The 22,186-nt window shown below is 28.2% G+C and overlaps 1 protein-coding gene across 4 annotated transcripts in view; it reads right to left on the minus strand.

Moving 5' to 3' along the window:
- LOC123272575 (rap1 GTPase-activating protein 1-like) overlaps window positions 1-22,186 on the minus strand; it is a 211,631-nt gene that overhangs the window by 70,292 nt on the left and 119,153 nt on the right. For all 4 annotated transcript variants that reach the window (XM_044739463.1, XM_044739467.1, XM_044739466.1 and 1 more), the window contains 2 exons: window positions 6,728-6,821; window positions 5,045-5,137 (listed from right to left, as the gene is read on the minus strand). In XM_044739463.1, coding sequence (XP_044595398.1) covers window positions 5,045-5,137; window positions 6,728-6,821 — 187 coding nt within the window. The remainder of the gene's footprint in view (window positions 1-5,044; window positions 5,138-6,727; window positions 6,822-22,186) is intronic.

Here is a 22,186-nt window from a genome sequence, read left to right on the forward strand (position 1 = left end):
TTTTTAGATTTTTGACGGGCTGTATTTCAGCGGAAAATGATCGTATCGCAAAAATAAAAAATGGATTTTAAAGCTCTGAGACTCTAGTTTTCAGATATCGAAGTAAAATTTTTTTAGGAATTACGGTTTTAACATGATCCGAAGAAATAGAGCGAAAAAAAAAATTTCCAAATTTTTGAATTTTTTTTTTCACTCTATGAGCTCCGAAAAATTTTTTCAAACAAAGTGACCTTAAGGAACAGATAGCCTGTTTATTTAGATTTAATTACATTTTTTATTTAGCTTGATACGACCATTTGTTGCGGAGATATCCGAGATTAGACGAAAAAGAACGTTTATGTCTTTAACCATCAATATCTCTGCAACTAATAATCGCACAGCAAAAAAAGGACAGTTTTGCAAACTAGGAGAAATTCCCAATGAAATCCCATAAAAAAAAATTAGAAAAAAAAATCTTATCGGTGTACGGTACCGCCTTAAAAAAAGTTGAAAAAAAGTGACTTTTTCACTTATTTCGGTTGATCGACTGTATCTTAACAAATATCGACGGGGAAGCTAGACATTGCAGGAATTTTTACACCTCAATGTACCTCTAAGAACCCTGTAAATTTTCCGATCGATCCATTCAGTAGTTTTTTCGCCCCGAGGTAAGGTAAATTTTTTTATCCTAATTTTCGAATTTTTTTGTTTGTCTTTTTTTTTTCATTCAAATTTACTGATGAGCCGAGGCAAATTAAGTGCAGAACAAAAAAAAAATATATTTTTCATTTTTCTGAAAATTGCAGCACGATAATGGATAAAATCTTATTCCTTTAATTTTTTCAAAATTTTGATTACTCGGGGCGAAAAAACTACTGAATGGATCGATCTGAAAATTTACAGGGTTCTTAGGGGTACATTGAGGTGTAAAAATTCCTGCAATGTCTAGCTTCCCCGTCGATATTTGTTAAGATACAGTCGATCAACCAAAATAAGTGAAAAAGTCACTTTTTTCAACTTTTTTTAAAGCGGTACCGTACACCGATAAGATTTTTTTTCCCGAAATTTTTTTATGGGATTTCATTGGGAATTTCTCCCAGTTTGCAAAACTGTCCTTTTTTTTGCTGTGCGATTATTGGTTGCAGAGATATTGATGGTTAAAGACATAAACGTTCTTTTTCGTCTAATCTCGGATATCTCCGCAACAAATGGTCGTATCAAGCTAAATAAAAAATGTGATTAAAGCTAAATAAACAGGCTATCTGTTCCTTAAGGTCACTTTGTCTGAAAAAATTTTTCGGAGCCCATAGAGTGAAAAAAAAAATTCAAAAATTTGGAAATTTTTTTTTTCGTTCTATTTCTTCGGATCATGTTAAAACCGTAATTCCTAAAAAATTATTACTCCGAGATCTGAAAACTAGAGTCTCAGAGCTTTAAAATCCATTTTTTATTTTTGCGATACGATCATTTTCCGCTGAAATACAGCCCGTCAAAAATCTAAAAAAAATTTGCGTTTTTTTTTTATTCCCTTAATTTTTGTGAGTAGTGTATTAACAATGATAATTAAATTTTAATCAATGATTGAAAAACTGGCTCTTTGTAAAGTTAATCGAAAGTAAACTACAAATCTGATGATAACTTTCGTGCACATTCCGACTGTAGATTTACTCGTCTACAACTGTTATTCAGCAAAGACTTGCCATAAACTTAACGTTAAGTTAATCGCAACTATTGACAGTCAACTTCTTGTTGCCAGAGGCTGGCTATCAAGGTGCCATTTCTATTAATCTCAAGAATGACAATTTTCTAATTAAGGAACTTTTAATTGTTTATTGGATAAAAAAATTTGTTTACTTTTTAGGTCATCCTTAAAACTTTTCTTTGTTTTTAAGCTCGAAGATCTCTTAGATTTTCCGAAACTTATTCAGCTCTTCGATTTTAAAGTTCAAATGTTCAGAAAACCCAAATAACGTAAGTAAAACTCTTTTAAATACTAGAGAGACACATACACGCACGTACTTGTACACACACACACACACACACACACACACACACACACACACACACACACACACACACACAGATTTTCTGCTAAAAGCATAATTTTTGAAAATCAAACTAAAAATAACTTTTTCAAATTTTCAAAAATTTATAACTTTGTCTGCCGGTAGTTGAAAAATTTCTTGTAAAAATTTTTGTACGATGAAAATATCTTAAGAGTAACATTCTAAAAAGTAAAGCGCTTGTACGAAAAGTTTTGATGAGTCATAGAAGTATAATTAATACAGATTGATGATTTTGAAGATTGATATTAAAAATGTCAATGGAAAAGCACACAATTGGTATTCAACAAAAGGAAATGTAAAGAAAGATGAAAAAAAATAAAAGAAAATGAAAATCGCTAAATCGTTAATTTAATTCAGAAAACAGACCATGAAAAAATAATTTGATTCGGTTAAAGCTAACCGCTTTCTATGAAAAATTGCCATCATTAATTTAATTTTCGAGTAACTCAAAAGTTTACTGCTAAAGGTGGTGATTCTTTAATATAACGAAGACAGAAGGAGATTAGTTTACGAGAAAAATAGAAAATAAAGCTGGCTCTATCTGACGTCTCCGAATATTATTAATGGTTTGTTGGATTCGAGACAACCTCTATATATTAAAGGTCAATTATGTTTACAATAGTTCAGAAAAATGACGTTAATATGTCAGTAAAAAAAATGTCAGTATAAGTCAATGGTTTTAAAAATAATTAATTTTTACATCCGTATAACTGTATTATTGATTAAAACAAATTTGATTTTTTAATTTTCTTATAAAATTTTAATTGAGAGTCTGCCATTCACATCTTAATAAACTTAGGAATATTTTGTAATATACATTTTTATTAGTTTTTAAGCCTTTCAATTTGTTGACTCAATATTAACTTTTAAAAGTAGATATATAGAGACTGGCAAACTTTAAAATTTAATACTTTCTTTTGAATTATATATTCTTACAGGTATTACTTCTACACAATGGATGCTGTGCCGGTCGAATCTATGAATAGAGTCATCATGTATTTGTTAATGACATATAGACGGAAAATAATGTGCAGTATCATTTACTACAAGATTGCGGTAAATGTTTCTGTAGTTACAAATATCATATAAGTGATAACAGTTACTCAATATGCGTCAAATTTTACTAAGTCAAAAAGTTGAATTTACTCCAATCTTGCGGTAAATTCTACTGCACACACAGTAAAAAATTTTGCGTCATTGCGTCAAAAAATTTTGTGTTAAAAATTTTTATGTTAAATATTTTACATTTTTTTGTGTTAATTTAACATTTTTCTGTGTTAATTTAACACAATTAATGTTAAATTTACACATAAAAGTGTTAAATATTTAACACAAAATTTTTTGACGCAATGACGCAAAATTTTTTACTGTGCACTACAATAACAAATACTCCACATGGGAGTTGAAAGTACTGCAGAAGGAACCGTTCCCGCTATTTCGCCAATTTGGGGTTAGTCTCTTGTTAGTATACTCGTTTATTATAGTGTCTCATAAATCTGTAAATAAAATACTAAACGTCACACTGATAGAAGGATTTGTTTATAGTTAAAAATATTTGTTAATATTTAACAAATCATTTATTAGAGATCACTTTTTAGTCTTTAACAAATATTTATTAGTATTTAAAAAGATTTATTAATATTTAATAAATTAATATTAGATTTATTAAATACAAACAAATTATTTTAAATACTAAGAAATATTTGTTTAATACTAAAAACTGGTCTCTAATAAATGATTTCTTAATTATTAACAAATATTTTTTAATACAAATAAATCCTTCTATTTTAATAAAAATAAAAAATTAAAAAAAAAAATACAGACATTTTTTTTTAAATTCATACTTTTTTAAAACCCAAATATATTTAGGGTAATTATGTACAAGTAAGGTCCACCCTATTTTTGGCCATATCTAGGTGAAGCATTAACATTATTTAATTTTTTTTTATTCTGTTTGTTTTTACGACGTATATATGATAAAAAATGTCGTGAGAGAAAAAAATAAAGATTTCGACAGCTTTTTTGCCATCAAAAGTTGGAAAAAAAATTGGCTCTCATTTTTTTGGATAGAGTTTCTATTTTATCTTTTTTGATGTTTTTAATATATTTTTTTTTTTTTTTGAAAAATACAAAAAAAACGAACAATTAAATAAAAAATGATCAATTTGATCTAAAAAAAAAAAAAAAAATATTATGGCCCAGCATGGATGAACCCCACTTGTAAATAATTACCATATTTACTATATATAAATAACTCAGTAAGTAATTTTTAATTATAAACTATAAAAATTTTAGGTTATATACCGTTTATTTTTATGCAATTGGTTAACCGCATATTAAGTAAATTAAACTACAATTAGAGTTACAAATACCGCATGCTGTAGCATATCTTACTTTTTACTACAGTTAACGCTTAACAGGCGAGACCATCTTTTTATCGCTTTGCTCTCACAGAGTTCAGCGGAACTATCTCTGTCGCACTGCCAACAGCAGAGCAATTGCAGTTTCGATTGGTTTCACAAAACGAATGAAATTTTTGAAAAAAACGCTTTGTGGTGAAATAGTTTATTAAATTATCTATTATCTCTAAAAACGTTTTTTCAAAATTTCCATTCGTTTCGCTAAGCCGATTGAAACTGCAATCACTGGTCTCGGCTGTTAACTACAATATTGGAGTAAATCTACCCACAGTTTGGAGTTGTCTTAGGTTATACTACAGCCTGCGGTAAATGGAACTACAGTTGTTGTTGCCACTACCACAATTTATTTTCCGTGTAGCTATATTTAGTAGTAAAATGGTGAAAATTGAATATGACTTTTTTTCCATTACAATTTCTTCTCCTGTGTACTAATTGCTATTCACCAATTATATACTTATTAAATATAAAAATATTCATTCCAATAATTTTTTAAAATCGAAAAAAAAAAACTCAAAGTTATAAATAATTAATGGATGATGGCGGTAAAAATTGTATAAAACTATAGATATTGAAACATACCTGGGTAAAATACGGTGGCAATACACAACGTTGGTCATCAAGTCTTGAGCTCTGTACCCTCTCCAGCAATTCGAACAGGTCTTGTGTCGTGTTCTGCAAAATCACAATAAAATTTGAATAAAATATTTGAATAAAGAAAAACCATTTTTCTATTGCGTCTCAGGTATAAAGTGACGCATTATCTATTATTTAAGAAAAACGGAAAAAGATTTCAGGTTTATCTATAGAAATTTCTTTTTTTAGAATAAAAAATAAAATATTGAATAGATTTTCCAAGTTTGAATGCTGGTCAAAACATTTCTTTTCCTTTTTAAATTTATGACTGTAAAATTTTTTTCATTTCTATTTACTTTTCTCATAAACTTTTATGAAACTAAATTTTTTAAAAATTTGCCAAAAAATGTAAAGAATTTTTAGAATTTTAGTTTACTATTTTTTATTTTTTATAAATTGAATTGATGGTTTGAGTTATATCGACAGATTGGAAGACTCATTTATCCTCGTAATTAGCATGACATCTGTTATTGATAAAATCGATGTTCGTTTGCTGTATTTACTACGAAAATAAATTATGAATGGTGACTAAAACAATGTGATAAAATAAGAATAACGAAATTTTTTATTATCAAACGCTCGAAATTAATTTTAATCATATGGGTTATTCCACCAAACTAAATTATTTTTACAGATAAACTTCCGCCGATTGTATTTTAATTTTATGGAAGTTTCCTCAGTATAAAAAAAAATTCACTGAAAATTTAAGCCCTATCAAAATCATGAATAGGTTTTCTGAGAAAGCCGAATTAGACAAAGTAGAATATTTGATAAAAACATTCAATAAGTTTAATTTCTTAATTTTCTCAAAAATCAAAACAATGTTCGGATTTTACGATGTAAGATTTGAAAAAAAAAAATAATAATTTTTTTTTTTGAAACAATTCAACAAAATCATGAAAATTTAAGAAACGTATTCATTGCTAAAAAGTCATATTTTGTCTAAATAATTTTCAGGATTTATCAACGTAAAATGTCAAAATCTATCATAAAAATGTTCAAAATAACTTAATATTATGAAGAGTAAAAGTTTTTTAGTGAAATTATCTGTTTCTATAATAGGAACACTTTCAGAAAATTTTGAAACAATCAGCGCAGGGTTTCTCCGAAAAATAATTTACATTTTATTATTGAAATCATTGACCTTCCACATTGGATACAGATGAATGGTCCCCTTTTTTACTAGCAATCATATCAACTAATATTTATCACATACGATTATAATGTAATGATGTGTGTTAATCGATTATTTAACTTATTTTGTTTAAAACATAGTTATGATTATAAATGATATGTCTTTTGCTCTGATTACTAAACCTTATTTTTCGTCTTTAATTTTGCCATATATATGTAGTCTTAATTTGTATCGTTAGTTCAGTTTATCGTTTGTCTTGCTACAATTCTTAGAAATTTAAGGTTAAAAATTTTTTTTTCAACATTTGGAATTTTTTGGAACAAATGAATAACCCCCACCTATAGAAAGTTCTGAATGACCCAGCTGATTGCTTAGAAATATTTTTAGCCAAGATAAAATTATTCTGAGTTTTTCAACTAAAATCAATAGAGTAAAAATACTCTGAAAGTTATTTGAAAAAGTTAAGAAAATTAGCAGATAAGTAATTAATTTACCTTATCAGAGTTTTCTCTGCAATCATGACGATCACCTACTGCCGACTTTCTTGTATCAGTTCCAGAATAAACAGATTGGTCCAGCTGCTGTCTCCTGTAACATTTTAAAAATTTACCTTTTTTATACATATTCTAGAGAGATTATAATAATAAATTAATGGTTCAAAAATATTATAAAGTTGAAACCAAATAAAAATATACAATACACTTAGGCATATTCTACAAGACAGTTTTTCTTCTCTTTCATCACGATTTTGTAAAATATGTTGCAGTACGCGAGATCTATAGAAGCATCTGACAGATGCGAAAGCGTCTTCAACATAACAGCTTTCCCAGCTTCCGAAAATAACATATATAATAGCTTGAAGAATTGGAAAAGAAGCAGGAAAACCTTGGTAAGTTGCGTTTCATACTTATATATAAACCTGGACACTCCCATACATAGAAGATTTTTCGTTTAAGTTATACATCTGGCGGCAGCTGTATTTTTTCTAATCAACAACCCTATATGTGTTTAATCTAAAAATGTATATAAGTGTTCGCACGTTCCATGTATTTTATACACAGTAAACGTCAGTTTAGGGTAGGCGGTGAAATGTAAACTCATTAATACTCGTTTGCTTAATACTGAAAAAATACTATTAAATTAATATAGTATTTATAATGTCCAATGATAAGTATCTTAGTCATCCGTGTACATAAAAATTAGATTATTCAAAAAAGTAGGAGGGCATTATATTCAGAGGTTTGACCATAGCATAAAAATATCTTTGTCATTCATAATTTAAAAAACTGATATTATTTCTATTCAATGAGTCATTATTAACTTTTTGATGTATATACATCTATACAAAAGTATTTATACATTTATATTAATGTTTTTTGTGTCTCTTAAAACCATATAGCTTCAAGTTATCATAATTATACTTTAATATTTTAATCATTTAATGTCATTTAAATTTTCTTCTCTAGAAGTCCAAATTGACGAAAAAGAAAAATACGATGATGGATCGGTCAGGTTTCACACACAATTTTCAAAACATAGACACGTTATGTGCTCCAAAAATACCGGGTGGCTGCCTTAAAAGGTTGTTTGTATATATTTAAATAACCTATTATTGTAACCACAATTTTTCTTTCGAGTCATTCTTTTACTAATATTAAGCCGATTAAGCTAGTTTTGGTCATGATCATCATAATTAAAAACGATTTAATGAAGTTTTCAAATCTATTAAATGATTGGTGCATATCTTAAAATATAATATCAGCTCAAGAAGTATTTAAAACAAGGTTCTGGACAAAACTACCGTTACAATTTATAATTTAGATACCCTCAGAATTTTAAAAATAATGTTTCCATGTTGATCAAATGGGAAATGTGAAGTCGCGATAAGGCTGCGCTTAACATTAAAATTAAGGGCTGAATTTTCACAGCATCATTTTTTTGACATTCTGAAAAATATTTTGAGAGTATTAAAAAAAAAAAAAACGTCGACTTTTTTTTAATACAATTTATTTCGCACGCTATATGTTATTTTTTAAATTTTTCTTTAAGGAACATTAACAACTCATAAAATTCTATAAATTTTTTGAACTTATAGTATTGCTAATAGGTGACCATCTTAAAAGATATTATTTTATTTTGTAAAATAATTTTCATTATTTTTACAGCCATGTAGATATTTTGTCGGAATAAGTTGTAAAAACCATGTCATTATTTTAAGTGATCTTAACACATTCGCGAGGCACATTCCCACAGGATCATGTTACGCGTTTCACGCATATGCCTGCATCACGATCATTATTATTATAGGCGCGGCAGTTTAATTGATTTAGCTAAATAAACAGCATAGAATAATGTTATAAAGCTTACGGAACAGAAACTTACGGAACGGTTAGAGTATATAAAACAATAATCATTAAAATTTCATTATTAAAACAGAAGTCACTAAAAAGAAATTTATTTTACCTAAATAAAAATTTTTTTTCTAATATCATGCATTCTTGTTTAAAAAATATTTAACTCTTTTAATTCAAGAATTTAATTTTTGAATCAATAAATTTAGAATTCTTTGGTAAAGAGTAAAAAAATGATCCATTTAAGAATTCTGAACTCGTACGAAATATTTTCTTGTTTTCGAAAAAATTCATGAATATTTCTATTAAAAAAAATATTATTTTGATTTAAGAGCCGGCGTCAAAATTCATTAGCAAGAGAAATGTACTTGATTAAAAAAATAGATTATAGATAGATTGTTAATATTTTTATTACATAATAAGTTATATAGACAAGCGTACGCCGAATAGAGAAGTTCTAAATAATTTATTTAATCATTTATTAATTACACTTTTGTGTAGCAGCATGATGGCCGAGCGGACTAAGTCATTATCCCGTTAGTTCGTTCGTGTATCATGTCGTGAGGCGAGGGTTCGAGCCCCGATGGTTGTTCGAATAGTTCCAACACCAACCGTCGGAGATCGCTCCGGTAGCCGACTGTACTGGCATGGGTTTTCTCTGTGGTTTCCCCATCGCCACTATTCCAACAACCGATAGAAGGGGGTGAGGAATAGGGTAAATACAGTACAGAAAGCACAAGTCGGTCCACAGCCGCATTGAGAATAGAGTTATGTGCGAAAATGATATGTTGATTATAAAAGCGGAGAACATGTTGATAATAAAAAGTGGAGAACATGTTGATTATAAAAAGAGTGGAGAATATGTTGATAATAAAAGAGTTGAAAGATTGTGTTGATAATATAGAGCGGAGCATATGTTGATAATAAAGAGTTGAAAAAAGACTATATGCGGAGATGCTGAGACAATTAGCCTTGTAAAAACCAGAAAACGGTATACAAGTAAAACTCATAATAATAATAATTACACTTTCGTGTTTTGTTTATTTTTAATTGATTTAATTTGTTTATTCTTATCGTCATTCTACCCAAATGAAATTCTATATTTCAGTGAATTTTTTCGTTATTGCTCACTCAATCGTAATATCGTTTCACCCCAGTTAATGGATTTAAATCTCTTCTTTATTTTATTTTCTATCTCTCTTTTTAATTGAGAGGGATAACACACGAGTGCAAGAGGAAAATAGGAGAACGGATGAAAAAAATTGAACAGATGGATGTGCAAATACTTTGCGAGTTTATGTGCATGTGTGAATTGTCAGTTGATGTGTAATAAAAATGACTTTGTAGAAAATTAATCATTCAAAACCGAGTGTTTCGTAATAAAAGCGGTTTGTAAGTTGTGGAAATTTTTTAATCAAAAAATTTTACAATTTAATTCCATGCAATAGGAAATTTTGTTAATATACTTGAGGTAAAATATTTTATTGTTTAATTTATTAATATTTTATGTTATTTCAAATTCAATGATTGATTTTCTGAAGAAAAAAAATTATGATCATTTATTCGAAATAATATTTAAAAAAAAAAAAAAAAAAAAACTATACCGCAATTATAGTAGCTTGTATTAAACAGTATTTACTATGAAAAGAAAAGGGTGAAAAAAATTGAATCACCCAATAATCACAGATCTATAACACCGATACTTAATTTATAATGTAAACCACGATGCTATTATTATTGGGTAAAAATATTGAAAGGAATAAAAAAAGTCGGTGGTGATAAAGGGACAGCCATAAAGAGAAGAGGTAAGAAAAAATAATAAACAGAGGCTTGGTAATTTCGGGGGATCGGTCTCGAGGGGTTGACAACGACGTGATATATATTCATACATATGGTGCGCATCGTAAAACTACGAGTTCATATAACGAGTAAAAACATGCATTCTCAAATATATAGTATCCCATATGACGATTATAGATGCTGAAACTCATACTAAACTACGTGCGTGTCTATGTCTGAACGGGAATAGGAATATATAGACACATATACTCAACACATATATTATAAAAGTAAAAGAGTCCACTCAACGATATTATATTTGCATAACCATATTTCTCTTCTCATTTACTATTATTATGAGCATCAACTTATTGTTAGAAATTCGACATAATGCACCCAGTATCGTTTTGACATTTGCATTATAACAAAGAGAGCATTCACGCCTCTTTTAGTGGACTCTCGATTTAAAACCCCCGATAGTCTAACAATAAAAAGAAATAAAAATAAGAGCATAAATAAAGAAATATTAAACACGAGACCCCCTGTGGATACTCTTAAATATGACAACTAACTTAAAGCATTTTAGTTATTGATCAATTCAATTCTCATACATTGGTTATTACCGCGTAGCTATTACTCTTCATACATTAATATCGTATTATTATAATAATTACTTTTCATTGATTACTCATGTTCATTATCAATTAAAAGAATTTCTCATTGATTTTGAATTCACGTCAAGATATTGAAGTACAGGAAATGTCATGTAATGAAGCACATTATATATGGATATTAATCAATTCAAGGCAGTTCATTAAGTAATGTGCTATACGGATATTGTATTTTAAATTAATTATCTAGTAAATCAAGAAAATTAGTACATAAATGAACTATATTTATTGTAATTTTTTGCACACCTCATAACACGAAGCTGTTAAGATTGTGCTTTACTCTCGACATATCAATTTGTATTTTTTTATTGTTACAAACAAAATAAAAACTATCCTCAAGCAATTTTTCTGAGTATGACTAATATTGTACAAATCTGAATTTTGCTATTGATACAGTATATAAATTAATAAAATTGAAAAGAATAATGTGTAAAGTCAAGATTAAAAGCTTTGAAGTACAAAAAGAGTTGGGGTGATTTAAAATCCCTTATCTCGGTGTTGTCTGAATCATAGGATTATTTCACCGCATGTGCCGATGTCAAAAATACTTTCACGATAGAAAATGTTACTTTTATACTACACGACAACGGTATAGCAATAAGTACATAGTTGAGCATAATCTCCATACTTATTCCTTATGCTTATGAAAATTAATACATATACGTCAGAATTATTTCATGATGATTCTATACATCAACCTAAGCAGATAAATTACAGACAAGTCCGGTAAAATCATCTATTCTTATGTATTTGATTCAGTAATTTTAAAAATATCTCATTGAGTTTTAACGTTTTAATGGTAATCAATATCTAAGAATTATTTGAATATCAATCTTTTGTTATTTTTTTTATTGAAAAAGATATGTATACAAATTAATTTTCAAATTTAAACTTATGAATTTATGAGTAGCATATTTATGAATTTATGAGTAACACAAAAAATTAATTTCAAGCTTTCTATTCTACATCTCATAAATTTTCTTCTTTTTATGAAAATCATTTCAATAGTATATATAATTAATAATAGTGTATATTATATACAAAAGTGACCATCTCAGTTTATAATTAAAGTTATATTCTTTTATTCGAAAGAAATGAGATATTTCAAGCGTTTCGTAATATGAGATGTAAATTGTGGCATCTATAAACGTAAGAATAAACATAAAAGAAGAAAAACAAGAATATTAATTTATAGTGATAGTATAGCTTTTGTACTCTGAATATGTAATTAAAAACTTTAAAGTTTGAGCGTTTAAAAGTATTAAATGGAATATTCAATTTTTTATAAATTATTTATAATACACGAAAATATATAAACTGGGTCCGAGGAAGAGAGATCAGTTGGCTTAGTCAAGATAAATTATTAGTTGTAATGTTTCGTATACTTTATTGACATTTTTTCAAGTGCTGCTTTAGCAATGAACTATAAAATTTATTAAATATAACACAATATCATTAAAAAATGTTTGTAAAAACTTCGAAGCTGATTTGCTAAAATTTTACTATTATTACTTCAGTAAAAGTAAGATACTGAAAGAAAAATCCTTAAAAAAAAAAAAAAAAAGATTTTATTGAATACTCTTTTTTTTTTTTTAATCAAATTTTTTCTATTTCAAAACGTTTTTCTTTTTGTTCAAAGCGTTACGCCACTATGCAAAGCGGTAAATTTTCCATGGACTCTTTCTACTGTGTATGTGTATGAGTTGTGATTGTCGTCACATGATATAAAATGTTACGCAGTAGAAATCATAATATAAGATAAATATATTTAATATCGATCTAAACAGGGACTAAAGAATATATTGTGTGATTAATAATTTTTGTAAAATCAAATTTTCATAAGTAAATTTAGATTTTACCTTAATTATTAATTCCTGTAAAAATGTAATTGTACAAAAATTTAATTTCTATAACAATAGTAAATTCAAAATCATCATTTATGATGTTACATTAGACGTTTATAATCTAAAGAAGGCGCAATGTGAGAAATATGGAATCAGCTTTATTGAAGACACTAAGAAGGCATCAGGTCAAAGATGTGTCATCATGGAAAAAATACAATAATAATAAGAAATAAGACGACACCTAAAAAGAATAAAAATTATGCTGAGCTTTTATTCTATATACAGGAAGTTAACAATTAAAAAGGCCACTTCGTGACTATATCACTTCATTTTCGTTTGCTCATTTCTTATGAGTGATAATTTTTCACATTGAAAAACATATGCAAAAAAAAATTACTATAATCTTAAAAACGTGTTTTTTTTATAATTAGAAAATTTTATCTTTCTGTTAAGGCCTGATTTTAATTATTGCCATATTATGAAAATGATAAAGGAAAGTTAAGATGAGTCAAGAATGAAGATTATATGTTTTATCAGAGTAGTTGTAAGTTGAACGTTCGCGATGAAGTTTTTCCAGACAATAAACTCTGTAATTGTACTTAATATTACATATATAGTAGAATTATTTGAGTTATTTAATTCAATGAAATACTTTCGCAAACTATTTGTATCATTAATAATTTATTTTATGATTTTTCATATAACATTATTTTTATTAGCATTGATTATCAATAGTTATCCCTTCGTTGAATTCATACCTTGATTTTCAACCGTTATTCTCTGAACTAACTAAAATTACTGCCTATCAGATTATTCGGGGTTAGCGATGAGAAATAAAGCATAAAATTCGGAAACCGCACCCCTGAATTATAGAAGATTTTTATCCCCTCAATATACATTCTCTTTATTCAAAAAATATCAACGGACACCATTGATTTTTTTTTAAGATTCAACTTTTTTCAATCATGCCTTTTTTACTGTAAATTAATAAAAAAATTTTTTTTTTCATATAAAAAAGAAATATTTTTAAAAAATATTAAGAAATTTTATTATTTTACTTACTGTAAAAAGCAATAAAAAATGATCCTTTATGCAAGTAACGAAGTAAGGGAATTTCGAAATAAATCATTCATTATAATATTTGTTTCTAATCTCTTTGTATTCACTTGTATCAACACATGATGGAATATAATCTCAGATGATCGGTAAGTTTATGATAATCCCTAAACGATTTTTATGTTACTTGTCTCACCTTTGTCAAAGAGGGGTCACACATTAAGTATAATAATATAATGTAGATGTACAGATGAAATGCACATAGAATGTCGTAATGCATATGATTGTACGTCCACTATATTGGGTTTGGTCTGGTCTGTATACCTATTTGTATTTGGATTTAGACGTCTTATCATCCCTCAAGCAATTTTTATACGTACAGTAATACAAAAAAGAACGTGATAAAGGGAGAATGTTGTTGTTTGTAGGTTTATATATACATATATATGTATAGAGAAACAGAATAGAGGGAAAAGAGAATAAAAAACGGAAAAAAGGAAATAAAACTATACTCTGACCCAGTGATTTAGTGGTCCGGGAAGGTCGTACGTTTTCTGAAGGGGTGATACGCATGATTTCTTTACTACGTGGGCGGAACACGAATTACATTGGAGTGTAGAAAAAATTATAATTTAAAAGTGCAAGCACATTGATTATTGACGCAGATAGATTCTACGATATGTCACTTAAGAATTTTTAATTTTTTAAAATTTAGTTTCAAAAATTATTTCAACTGGTTTGGAAGAATTAGACACGCGTGTGAATTGTCATATGTCATTTGGTTAGTGAATAGAAAAAAAGAGGTTTAAAGCCAAAAACATTTTCGTTTTTAAAAATTTTCTCTAGTACTAAAAAAAACTTTTTATTAATCCATGAAACTTTTATTAATTTAATTGCATAACTTTTTTTTTTTTTTAAATTTATTCTTAAATTAAAGTAAAAAAAAATTTTTTATCTGCACTGTAAAAAATTTCGGTGTAAAGTTGGACTCGGAGAGTTTTACACCGTCGTGTAAGTGTGAAATGTCGGTGTAAAATTTCCTCCGTGTGAAATTTTTCACTCGTGTAAATTTAACACGGTGTAATTTACTGTTTTACACTATTCCGTGTTATTATTTATAACTTTTCAAATTTAATAACTATTATAAACACTATAGTGGTTTTTATAATTATTTAATATTAATTAATATAATTATTTAATATTAATTAATATAATTATTTATTATTAAACAATCATTACATATTTACAAACTATAAATAAACCTTTACCACTGATACTCGTGTGGACTTCATAAGGTTCTTCATGGTTTAGCGTTGATAAATTTATTATAACAATGGATTCTATGTTATTTTGTTTGATTGAATAAGCATTGAATACATCTTCAAAATCAACGGTCTCCCAAAGCACACAAACAGCAAATGGAATTTCATTGTAAACAAATAAAGAACGAATCTGAGCAAAAACTGGTAGCTCATTTTCGTCCTTTATCGTAATAAAATATTTAATTTTATATTTATGACCATACGTCAAGTATTTAACACAATAAACATTCTCATTTTTATCAATCGACTCTAACATAGGATCCACCGTATAATTAGATAAATTTTTTATTATGTCATTGTATTTTTTAGATTTTCCTGGACCTGTAACAACTTGAATATTTACATTCTTGTTGCAGACTTTCCAATGATAGTAAGATTTACGTTGGAATTTGTCTGCACAAGTTTTAGCTACATTTTTATAGTTCCGTGATTTTTTAATCTCATATTTCATATAAAAATGCTGACTTTCGAAGCACATACACCAGAGATGCCTAATTGGTCCCATTTGGAGTATGATAGATGGATAATGTGTCATGAAGTGATGCTTTGGTAACAAATTCACTTCTCGAGTCAAAATTAAAAACATATTTTGAGCCTCCACAACCTACTCGAGGAGTTATAGGCTGAAATTATGGTTTTAGATTTTTTCGACTATGATGACGCGTATATCAGAACCGTAATTTCAGCCTACAAGTGGTATATTTGTCCGCTTTTACCAAAGTTAGGCTGAAATCACCGTTTTAGAACCATAAATTGAGCCTACTGAGCCTATATCTCTACCGTAAAAAAGATCCTTATTGGTTAATACGATGTAGGCGAGGGGAAAGAAAGGAAAGGGGAATGGATTCAGATAAAAATGGCTGCTGTTAGCGGCATGCTATGTCCGGCGCATGCCATTTGATAAAAAAATGATAAAAAAAGGATTTTGCTTATGTCATATCTATATTTTATTTATATTGTAGAGCTATCGCAAATTTAGACTGTGTGACTCGTAATTTAAACCTAACATTCGCTAATTATAGAAATAACATGAAAATCCGTTCTAACCGAGATTTGAACCCGAGCCGCGCGCTTGCCAGACCGATAATTAACCCCTACACCGTACGACCGATGAGTTGATTTACATCTCATCATTCTCAAAAACTAAATTTATATGGTGACGATTTTTCTGAAATTTTTGTATCTTTCTCTACCCTATTGAAAATAATTTTCAAAATTTTTTCAAATTTTCTTACCCAACCAAAAAAAAGTTACAAGTTATTTAAAGAAAAATATGTTTTTTTTTTTTTTTTTTTGTTAAATAACCATAACTTTTTTGAAAATTGACTTATTGGGATTTTTTTTTTGAAAATTTTTGTTTTTAAATGTACTTTTTAGAAAAAAAATAAAAATAATAATTTGGATCAATATTCAACGTTTTTTTTGAAACTTTCAGAAAAAAAACGAAAATTTCGGGATAAATGCCATTTTTGATTTTCGATTTTTTTTTATAAAATATTTCAGCATTTTCTGCGAATTTCCTGAAATTTTAAGAGTGGCATTTTTTTTCTTACTATTTTTTTTTAGAAATGAAAAAAAAAAATTTTTTTTTAAATGTTTGTTTTTCGTTATAGCACTAAAAATTTTTCAGCAGATTTAGAAAACTTCAAAATCCGAGAAAAAAAAATAAAAAATAAAATAAAAAATAACAATCATCGAAAGGATTTGATTATTATTTTTCAATGAAGTTAGATCAAAAATTAAAAAAAGCATTCAATTTTTTTTTGTATTTTTTTTCCAAAACTACATGCAACAACAAAAAAATGAAATTGTTGTTTGATCCATTTTGGAGCAACGCATGAACTTTCAAAAATTTTGAGGCAATTAATTTCAAACAAAATTTGTTTGAAATTATTTTCATTTACACAGCAAAAAATATTTTTGTTGAATGATTTATAAACAGTAGACTTGAATGAAATGTGATTTCATTTTTTTACACGTTTAAATAATTTACATATCCTAAGTTCAGGAGAATTTGAGTATTTTCTCACTAAGACTATAGTTTTGAAAAAAAAAATAATCCAATCTTATCGATGATTGTCATTTAAAATTTTTTTTTCTCGGATTTTGAAGTTTTCTAAATAGAAAGAAAAAAAATGCCACTGAAAATTTTAGGAAATTCGCAAAAAATACTGGTTTTTTATAAAAAAAATAAATCGGAAATCAAAAATGAGCATCATCCCCAAATTTTCGTTTTTTCCAAAAGTTAAAAAAAAAACGTAGAATATGAATCCAAATTATTATTTTGATTTTTTTTTCTAAAAAGTACATTTTAAAACAAAAATTAAAAAAAGAAAAAATCCCAATAAGTCAATTTTCAAAAAAGTTATGGTTATTTAACAAAAAAAAAAAAACATATTTTTCTTTAAATAACTCGTAACTTTTTTTTGGTTGGGTAAAAAAATTTGAAAAAATTTTTAAAATTGTTTTCAGTAGGGTAGAGAAAGATACAAAAATTTCAGGAAATCGAAAATCGTCGAGGTCAAGAGTGGTCGATTTGGCATGAAATGCCCCATATATAAACCCGAATATGCTAACGATAAACATTAGAAAAAGTTTAAGTTGAGATGTTATTGCTTATTACTGTCCGTATATTTTATGGATTATTGATCAATTGTTGCAACATTAATTACAATAGTCATAATTTTTATTTCAACTCTACACTTGAAAAATTTTTTGCAACGATAAAAGTTAAAAATTTTCTAAGTCCAGTTTTTTAATTATAAAATTTTTGCTATCATAAAAATATTATATGTTCTAAAAAATAAAAAGATGGAAACAACCTACAGACCCTCGAGGTAGGCTCTTTAGGCTCAAAATACAGTTTTAAACTGTGATTTCGACCTCAACAGCCTATTTTTAGGCCGATGAGGGTGAAAATACAGTTTTAAATTTCCATGCAAACCTAACAACAAAAGAAAGGAAGCTCAATAGGCTCAAATCATTTTTTTAATTTTGACTCGGGTTCGTACTCACTTTGTAAAAGAGTATGGTGGTCTTCAATCAGGGCTTTCAGTTCAGCTATCATTCCTAAGTTGATTTTTGGAGCAAAAACTATGTTCATAATTTTCATAATTCACTATAACTTCCCATTTTTCTTCAACTTTTTTATTGTATATTACATTACTTATCTTAAGTGGTAGATAACGGATGAGGCACCATGTTTGAGTAGCATTCTGTCCAATTAAAACACCTTGCTTATCAAGGAAAATTGGACTTGGTTTGTTGCAGTTATCAATAGAACCATAATTAAAAGCAGCAACTCTCCTATTTAGCTCCTCTAAACATTAATTTTTAAAAAATTATCTGATTCAAAAATAACTTTAACTCAAATTGGGCAACACCTTCTAAAACATCATGCATGATATCTCCCGTTTTACATTCAAATATATCAAAATATTTCAAATCATTTAGAACACATTTTTCCTTGATTCCATTTACATGTAATTTATTAGTATTTTTAGTGCCTCACAATCATTAGCATAATATGTTGAATCTCGAAGATATTCAGATTCTTCACGAACAAGAGTTTTACATAGGTCTTTATCAGCTGTACAAATTCGACAATACTGGCTTGCTGAAAACGATTCTACCAAACCAAGAAGACTGTTTCCTCCCAAATTATCAAAACTAAGTGATGCCAGAGTGCCTTTCCAAGTTTGTTTTTGGACTTTTATACCAACTGTCTCCAATATTTTTAAATCTCTGGTGATTTCATTTAAAACTGGTTTATAACCCCATCATTTAATATCATCAGTGTAGCAGAGTGCTAATAAATGAATATTGTCGAGTTGAGAATTCAAGTAATACGGCAAATTTCTTATTATAAAATAAAATGCACCCAATTTGTGACCACCTGTCTTACTTCCCAGTGGATTGACTGTTTCAAAATCATCGTAATACAGATGAATTTGAATAAATTTTTCATTTTCGTGGAAAAATGGTTGATTGGCATAGTAGAAACCATCATTGAAGTCTTTTATAAGATCTTCACAGAAGTCCTTATCGTGGTCAGCTATAACTTTTCTGACACTTTCATTACTTAAAAGAAACTTCAATGACTCTAAAATTGGAATGTATTGGAAAGTACATTGGACAGCTTTTGTTTTAAAGTCATCAATTTTTTTATCAAAAACTTTATCAAAACGAGTACCAAAAACAATTTGACGAGGATGAACGAAGTCTTTGGCTTTCGCATAAAATTCATTCACTTTAAACTGTGTTGTTACGGATGACAATTTCTTTTTCTTTACTTTCTAAGCGTGCTTTCAAAGCTTCGCCATTATTAACATTTAAAGAGTTTATGTTCTTGTTAATATCTTGAACCAAATTCTTCACCAAATCTTTGGAGACATCGAAAACATTTTTCACTTGAGATTTAGGAATACCAAGTGAATCAATTTTTAAAGCAAATTTTTGTTCAAATGATAATTCTTTGTTATTATTACTATGTAACTTATGAGCCGCTGCAGACGATTGAGATGACATATAAATCGGACAATTGTGTTTTTTCATATGCTTTCTTAATCCACTATAAGTTTGAAATAAAAAATTACAATTTACTTTACAACATTTTACGGGTGAAGTCGAAGCCGCATATAATTCATGACGTGAGCGTAAATGTTTAATCATGAGTGTTACAGTTTCTACTGGTATTTTACAGATATAACAAGTAAAAGGAAAATTTTTTTGTGCCATAGTGGACCGTTAAATTAAATGCTGACGGATAAAGAATAATTTTCATTTATGCATTGGTATAAAATATAATTTTTTTGAGAACGAAAATCCTACCTGGTTCATCGGCTTCACTGTAAGAATTTTTGAAATTTTTTAATTGAGACTTTGCCACATATAGTATTTGGTCAGGATTAAAATTAGAAAATTCAATATTTTTAAACATTAATTTAAAATCCAAATTAATCTGAAATTAAAAATCGAGCAATTTACGATCCAGTTAAATTAATATACAATAAACATAAAATATTAAAACAATTCGTGAAATTGGAGGTACTTACTAAGTATGGAATATCAAGAAATCTTGGAAAATTTTCCAGAATTTTTACAGAATTCTTTCGTCTCGTTTCGTAGGTTATCTCTAATGCTCGTAGAACGTCAGCTTTTGGCGTTTTTGGAGATATATTTCGGAGGAAATAGATCTGATCTTCGATTTCTTTTGGTGTCGAGCAAGAGTTACTTCTGGACTCTTCAACATTAACGCATGCCTGCGTTACTGGCACTTTACAATTTGCATTAGTTTTTTCCGCATTTTTAATACCCTTGGAATCTTTATTAGCTCTATTTAAAGTTCTTAACCTCCAAGAAAAATAACCCGATCTACCTTTCGGATTATAAAATGCTTTCTTAAAAAAAAATTAGGAAAACGGTTGACCCTGAAGGCCATCCCTGCAACTTCCCGCCAATTCTATACCTAAACGCTTGAAATTGCACTTATGACGTTTTTGAGCTCTTCGAGCTCATAAATACAATTTGTGTATTATTTTGAGCTCTCTGAGCTCAAAAAAATAGCTTTTGTATGCTTTTGAGCTCTTCGAGCTCAAAAGTTTGATAACACACTATTTTTTGAATTTTCAAATCGCAATGACTTTGAATAAATAAACCGATTTTCACGCGGTTGGTGGCGTTCGACGCAGTTTTTTAAGCTTCATGAAGAATCTTCCGATTGAAGAATTTAAACTTGAATTGATAGAACGAACAATTTCGGAGTAATTTCGAAAAAACACTTTTTTCGGTTTTCTTTCGTCAACGATAACTCACGAACGAATCAACCGATTTTGACCGGACTGGCGACGATCGACGTGGTTTTTTGAGGTTCAGAGCTGATTAGTTTTTGAAATTGATTGGTAAAGCCGTTTAAAAGGTATTCCAAAAAAACCTCATTTAAAAAAATTTTTTTTTGTAGTTTTTTTGCGACTTCTCAAAATCTACCGGTCCGAGTCGTTCCAAAGTATATTTAAAATCTAAGTTCAGTCAAGCCCTTTCGAATGGCACCAACCGCGATTAAATCGGTCAAGCCGTTCAAAAGTTATGAGAGGTTTACATACATACATACATACATACACACACACACACACACACACACACACACACACACACACACACACACACACACACATACATACATACATACAGACACCATCGCGGGAATAGTCAGGGAAGCTTCCTAGAACCTCGAAACGTCGAGATTCGATGAAAACTTGATTTTCGTAAAACGGAGTGAAAACAATAACTTCCCGATTTTTGAAAATCTTCGATTTTCTTAGTCGGAAGTTAAAAATAAAACAATTAAAATAAAAAATCAACGTATAAAAGTGTATCAATAATTAATGCATTAATTAATTTCTTAATATACAAATTTATTGTTGACATTATTTTTCATGTATTACCTGACCGTTTTCTGTAGTTGGATCTTTTAAAATTGAAAATATTCTAACAGTTTGTAATGCATATTCATTTTTTTGCTCACTTGTAGGATATGAACCAAACTTTGCAACCATTAAATTCACAACAACATTCACTACATTTTTACGAAAATTAACAGTTTGTATTACACTCTTGTCGGTTTCATACGTTTTCAAAATCTCTTGGCCTTCATACGAATTGCGGAGAGCATTTAAAAGTTCATTCTAAAAAAATAAATTTGCTTAAATAATCCAATTGATGTAGAATATCATTCATCCTAGATAATATTAAACATACTGGATCAACAGGTTTATTGGAAACTTCAATCATTTCAACTTCATCTGGTAAGTTATTAGAGCATGTTACATCTTCAGATTCAGGAGTAAAATTTATTATGTCCAAGCATTGTTTTTTTGTATCAACATTTAACACTACTTCTTCACTTTTTCTTTTTCTTGTCGCAGTTTCACT

Source organism: Cotesia glomerata, linkage group LG10 (assembly GCF_020080835.1).
Source record: "Cotesia glomerata isolate CgM1 linkage group LG10, MPM_Cglom_v2.3, whole genome shotgun sequence".
NCBI classification, from domain to species: Eukaryota; Metazoa; Arthropoda; class Insecta; order Hymenoptera; family Braconidae; genus Cotesia; species Cotesia glomerata.